General features: G+C 42.1%; 1 protein-coding gene across 1 annotated transcript; it reads right to left on the bottom strand.

Annotated features, from left to right (window-relative positions):
• Positions 1–319: 319 nt before the first annotated feature.
• Positions 320–5,876, bottom strand: AVPR1A (arginine vasopressin receptor 1A). Its single transcript, XM_032221834.1, has 2 exons — positions 4,886–5,876; positions 320–546 (listed from the first exon to the last, which is right to left on the bottom strand). The coding sequence occupies exons 1-2, from the start codon at positions 5,874–5,876 to the stop codon at positions 320–322; spliced, it is 1,218 nt and encodes a 405-aa protein (XP_032077725.1).
• Positions 5,877–6,354: the final 478 nt, after the last annotated feature.

Below are 6,354 nucleotides of genomic sequence, written 5' to 3'. Positions count from 1 at the left end.
GCCATTACTTCATAGAATGTTCTACCTCACTAAGGATTAATGCCAAGGTTTATAATTGTCTGACTGGAAAAATATTTCATGTTATCTGATTTTCCATCAATATCATTGACTACATGTTCACATATTGTATCTTCTTACATATTAATTTGTAACATTTAACATAAAATGGTAACTTTTTGCCAATCAATTACTTTATTGATCACATGATACCTTGCAGCTAAAGTGCTGTTTTGGCACTCAAAGAGATATCAGTATTTTATCAATGGTCTAGAAAGAAATTTAAATGGTTAATAAATCATGATAAATTTGATGATTCTTTTCATGTATCCAAACTGTTTGTTGGACTTATATTATTCGTGAAAGAAGTTTGTCTTCTGCTAATGCTCTCAGTATCTTCTTTATTCAATCTTTGTTTAATTTTTCGACAACACAAGAAACTCTGTAAGAAGTCTTGTAGGAGGTGCCCACTGAAAAACATGTAGATCCATGGATTGCAACAACTGTTCAAGCAGGCCAAGAGGGCAGTCACTGTAACTGCAACATCCTCTGAATCTGTTGAGAAAAAGTAGAGCATTATTTAGCAAAGACCTACAATTTAGTATGCTATTATCTCTTTAAAAGCAAGCTCTAAGAAAAATCTGCATTAAGTTTTGTAAGATTATTATTCTGCATTACATTTTCAAAGGTAAACAGGTATTTATACTCCATTCAAAATACTTTCTCAGTAGTTGCCCTAATAACCACAATATGTCCATGTTAGGCTTCTGGCTGCAGTTTGTGGTATTAAGCTGAGATATTAGAGGAACTGTCTCTCTGAAGCTACTTGTCCCATCAGTTCTGGCACGAAGGACACATTCTGGGTCCTGGTAAGGCAAGACAGTCATTTAGAAGGACCAGGCATGGCTTTTTTGTTGCAGCATTTGGTCACCATTCCACCCAAAATCAGACTAGGGCCATCCCTGCTAGCCCTCCCTTTTCTCCTCTCAGGATGAAGGTTCTTATTGTGTTGCCTGCTTTCTTAGATGGGTGGCCATATAAATTCAATAAACAAAACCAATAAATAAATGACCAAGCTACTGGACCATATTGAATGTGTTGTCCATCACAACAGATTCACACATTCTGTTTTTGTCTTACCTCCCTTTTGTTCCTTTCACTATACTTTTATTTTAGTTATGGTTTAGGAGGTTACTTTGATTTACAATTATAACTCGACTTGACAAAAGTTCTAGAACTCTGTCATTTATTATATCTAGCCACACTTAGAATACTGCATCCAGTTTTGGTTACCACGATGTAAAAAAGTTGTTGAGATTCTAGAAAGAGCGTGGAAAAGAGCAACAAAGAAGATTAGGAGACTGGAGCAGAGGTTGGTTGCTCCCGGTTCTGCCTGGATCGGGCAAATCAATAGTAGTGGCGGCAGGAGGCTCCGCCAACCCACCTGGATGCTTCTGCGCATACACGCACAGAAGCGTCACACGCGCGGGAGAGCACCCAAACCAGTAGTAAAAAGATTGTCAACCCACCACTGGACTGGAGGCTAAAACAAATAAAGAACAGTTGCTGAAATTGGGTATATCTAGACTAATGAAAAGAAGGACTCAGGGTGACATGAAAGCAGTGTTCCAGTATCTCAGGGGTTGCCACAAAGAAGAGGGAGTCAAGCTATTCTCCAAGGCACCTGAGGACAGAACAAAAAGCAATGGATGGAAACTAATCAAGGAGAAAAGCAAACTAGAACTAAGGAGAAATTTCCTGACAGTTAGAACAATTAATCAGTGGAACAACTTGACTCCAGAAGTTGTAAATGCTCAAGCACTGGAAGTTTTTAAGAAGAGATAGGATAATCATTTGTCTGAAATCATATAGGGTTTCCACCCTGAGCAGGGCATTGGACTTGAAGACCTCCAAGGTCCCTTCCAACTCTGTTCTCTTCCCTTTTATTCTATTATTTGTGGCTTGTTCATAGATACAGTACATTTTACATTTATAACACACACAGATCAGTTTTTGCTATATTTTGTGGGAGATTAGAACAAAACAATGAAGAGGGAAATGATTACACAGATACTGGATATTTTTTAATTTATTTTGCTCGAGAAATTATTTCATCTCATCAACTTAAAGGAGAGCACATATTTCTTATTAAATACAAAAGTTGCATTCAGCAGGCTGATTCAGATCAGTTGTTAAATTTTTAGCGTTTTACAAGTTGAATCTATGTAGCCAAAAATAGACACCAGTGAATTCAACAGAGTTTAGTCTCAATTAATTTGCACAGCGGTTTCACACTATCATACTATCTGGTAAAGTGTAGGCTTCTATTGGATGTATACCTCCAGGCAGAAAGGGTTTTTTAAATACAGTGGCAGTTCTACACATTGATATATGACAAAGAAAAATATCAATATATATTCCTGCTTTAAAATCTACATGTTACTGTGTCTTCCTCAAAAGAAATATATAAAACAGTATTTTTCAATGTTTAAATTTTGGTGGTTTAAACTCAATGCAACTGAGTTTTAAACTCAGTGCAAAGTGGGGGGGGGGTTTTGCTCCCTGTGTATATATAATATTTAGCTCTGCCAGAGTTGATGGGGTGCATTTTTCTCCTTGGTAATTCCTTGATTTGGGTATTGTTTTTTGCTGAACAGCCCACACTCACTAGCACTGATGATGTTACTATCTGGGTCATGAAACACCCTCAAGCAAATAACCCCCATGCTCACTAGCAAATGTTACCTAGTTAGATAATACAATGTCTGCAAGCAAACCAAGCTCAGAGAGCACCAAAAAGAACGTAGTTCAAACTTGAGCTATACATATTCTCTTCTTTTGAAACACTCTAATATAAAATCCTATGACACGGATATTTAAGCTTGTTGACATGTGAAAGGTAATTTCCAATATCTTCAGAAAACCCTGAACAAGGTTGCAAACATATGTACTGATGCACGGCATTTAAATTTTAGGCTGCAACCCTAGCACATTTATTCATAAAGACTATCTGAAATACATATGGAAATGTGCGTAAAATTAAATTATACACACACACATGTATGTATGTATGTGTATATTATATATGTGTATGTTGTTTGTGTGTATGTATGTGTGTATGTATGTGTATATTATATATGTGTATGTTGTGTATGTATGTATGTATGTATGTATGTATGTATATCAGTTAGCTAAATCCTATTCTGAATTTAATAGGGGGAAAATAGTTTATGCAAAATCATAGTACAAGAGAATCCTGAAAGTTCTGTCTAGTAATATTGGGTTCCTTGAGCCAATCCATTTATTTCTAAGCGAACTGCAATAAATGTAAGACTTGGAAGTTATGATGCATTTAAATTTATGGTGCATCCCCATTTAGTCAGGATTACAATTGAATGACTATTGAGATGAGATATTAAATGAGTCTCTTTAGATTTATGTGACTTTCAGAACACTTTTTCAAAGAAAGTCTCAAAATATACCATATAAAAAGTTATATGTTTAGTAAGTCCTCTTTAAATGCAACCCTGGTAAGACTGAATGCTGTTTCCAATCACTGAAATAAATGTGAGTAATAAATGAGAGGCACAAAAAATTACACACATTAAGGACAATAGCACTCTGCTTTTAAAAAGAAGGGTATAAGTGGAATGTAGGCTTGGAATCCACACTACAGGGCTGCTCTGTTGAGAAAGGGTCACCAACCAACAGGTGATGCCACCCTCTACTCACTCTAAGCCTTGGCAAACATATTTTGTTTGTTTTCAGGCTTAACCATTGCTGTCCGGTTTGCCTGATTCACTTTACTTTTCCTAGGCAGCTTGATTAGTTGTTGAGCAAAGAAATAGCAACATCCCCTCAAAGGAGTAAATCTTTGCTCCCCTGCTGATCTCTGATCTAGGCTGCTGTTGCATGGTGTTCCACTAGCATGGCAGGGCTATAACATTTGCCTGAGGTGCTAAAGATTAATGGCTCAAAATCTGGCTTTTAAAATTACTATTTCTCTTTTTTTGAGATACTCACTTTTCAGTTGAGCAAATAATTTTCGCCTACCAGTGAAATTCTAGAACATTTTTCTTTCCTTTTCTACCCAGCTCCAAAATGAACAAGCTGAATAAATATTGCAAGGTGACTTTTTGCAGTAATATTCATTTGGGCTGAGGACTGGGATGAAATCCTTCAAGGAACAGGAAAAAATCACGAAACAGAACATACCATAGGTTAGCTGATTCAATAGAGCAGTTGAATAGTAAGAGACATGTATAAACTTATATAACATATGTTTAAATATGTTTTAAACATATTTAAACATATGTTTAACATATGTTTAAATTTAAATTTGCTGTTTCAAATCAAGACATTCTTAATGTCACACGAATATTGCTGAGGGGGTTGTGTAACAATAGCTGCAACAGACATTGTACCAAACTAGGAAAGTGTAAGAAAGATTTTTTTCATTTTAAAGCAGCTTGTTCTGCTTACTTTTATATATATTTTGATGCTTTAACTTTGTATATATGGATTTAATTTGCATATGGTTTTATATGAACCGGCATACATATGCAGGTGTATATGTCCACAGAAAAAAAAGCAGCGGCAATTGCTTTCCTGTCACAGAAAGTTAGAAGTGCAACCGAGCAGGAAAATTGTTTAGGAGGGGAGAGAGACAGAGGACAGGGGGAGGAAGAATGGTATCTGGCTGCTTCCAAAGTGTCCCAAATTGGGCAGAATTTTCTTAATTTGAATTAAAATCCAGCTGGCATCAGCACAGATGAAGAACAGCTTAAAAGTGCAGTGCAGCTATGTTTTAAGCACCTTGCAAGTGCCCAAGCAAAGGGTTTTTGTCTAGGGAGCCAGATACTAGGCAGGATCTGACCACAGCACCTACCCTGCCAGGAGGCGTGGTTGTCCCAGACGGAACGCATCTGCACAGAGAAGAAAGGGGCCCAACACACGATATAAGCCGAAACGATCACGAAAGTCATCTTGACGGTGCGGATCTTGGCGCGGGAGATGCTTTTGACGCTGCTGACCTGAGGCGTGAAGAGCAGCCCCTTGCGCAGGGCGCCCTCGTGTGGCGGAGCCCTCGCTCGCTTCTGCCACCGCGTCTTGTCCCGGACGTTGCTCCAAATGCGGTAGCAGATGAAACCGTAGCAGGTGGCCAGGATGAGGACGGGCGCCACGAAGATGCTGCTGGTGATCCAAGTGACGTAGGCGCGAGCCCCCCACGGCTTGATGAAGTGCGCCCAGCAGTCATAGACCTGCGAGCCGCTCTCCACCTCGCTGAGGGAGAAGATGAAGTACTGGGGCGCGCTGAGCAAGAAGCTGAGAGCCCAGGCGGCCGCGATCATGCAGCGCGAGCGCTTGCTCGGCTGCTGCAGCGTTTTGAGCGGGTGGCACACGGCGATGTACCGGTCTGCCGTCATCACCACCAACATGTAAGCCGAGGCGAACATGCCGAAGACCTGCAGGTGTTTCACCAGGCGGCAGAGCCCGTCGGGCCCGTGGAAGCGGTGCGTGACTTCCCAGCAAAGTTGGGGCAAGATTTGGAAGAAAGCTACCGCCAAATCGGCCAAGCTCAGATGCCGGATGAAGAGATGCATGCGGGACGCCTTTTTGCGCGGCGTGTGGTGTAGCGCCAGCAGCACGAAAAAGTTGCCCAGCACAGCTAAGGCGAAGGTCAGAGCCAGCACGGCCACCTCCAGCTTGGCCAGCTCTTCGTCCCGTCCGTAGGGGTCTCTGCTCCCGTTGGCTTCTCTCCCTGACCACGCCGCATCCACGCCGCCCCCGGAGCCGTCTACCATCCCGAGCGAGTCCCGGCTCCAGTTCCACGCAGGCGTCGTCCAAGCGGAGCCGCCGGGACGGTTGCTGGACGGCATGACGCCGCTTTGCTTTTCGGTTCTCTCGGCGCGCTTTCCTGCCACGCAGGATCCTCTTCGCGCCTGGCGAAAATCGATGCGCCTCTCTTCCTCGCTGGGTTATAACGCTGCTCTTGAAGCAGGGAAAGGTAGGCGGAGGAATAGGAAATAATAGACCGAGTCTGCCACGCCTGGAATAAGCCCGCTTCCTTCCTGTCCCCTGAATCCCCCTCGCTCCCGGCTTCACTCCTGCGCCCGGGCTCTCTCCGCTTTTCGCCTCTTTGATTCCGTTTCTCCTCCAAGCTCCCTTGGAATGCGACCTAACTCCTCCTCCTCTTCCTCGTGGCTTCCTCTTCGACCGAGTCTTTCCACCTTAGAGACCCCTCTCCAGTTCTCTCAAACAAAGCCCTCCCCACTGTGCCGTCGGGAGTCTTCACCGAAAGCGATCTGCGTTTCCTAGTCGCTTAGCACTATGCCTAGACTCCTATCGGTGGGTTTC

Source organism: Thamnophis elegans, chromosome 7 (assembly GCF_009769535.1).
Source record: "Thamnophis elegans isolate rThaEle1 chromosome 7, rThaEle1.pri, whole genome shotgun sequence".
Taxonomy (NCBI): Eukaryota; Metazoa; Chordata; class Lepidosauria; order Squamata; family Colubridae; genus Thamnophis; species Thamnophis elegans.
This window is presented reverse-complemented; position numbering and strand designations above follow the sequence as displayed.

What these genes read in the sequence shown, in the direction of transcription:
- AVPR1A (XM_032221834.1), bottom strand. Translation starts at nt 5,876, where the DNA reads ATGCCGTCCAGCAACCGTCCCGGCGGCTCCGCTTGGACGACGCCTGCG. An exon ending in CAACCACGCCTCCTGGCAGG is followed by an intron (nt 547 to 4,885) that starts GTAGGTGCTGTG and finishes CAACAGATTCAG; the next exon opens with AGGATGTTGCAGTTACAGTG.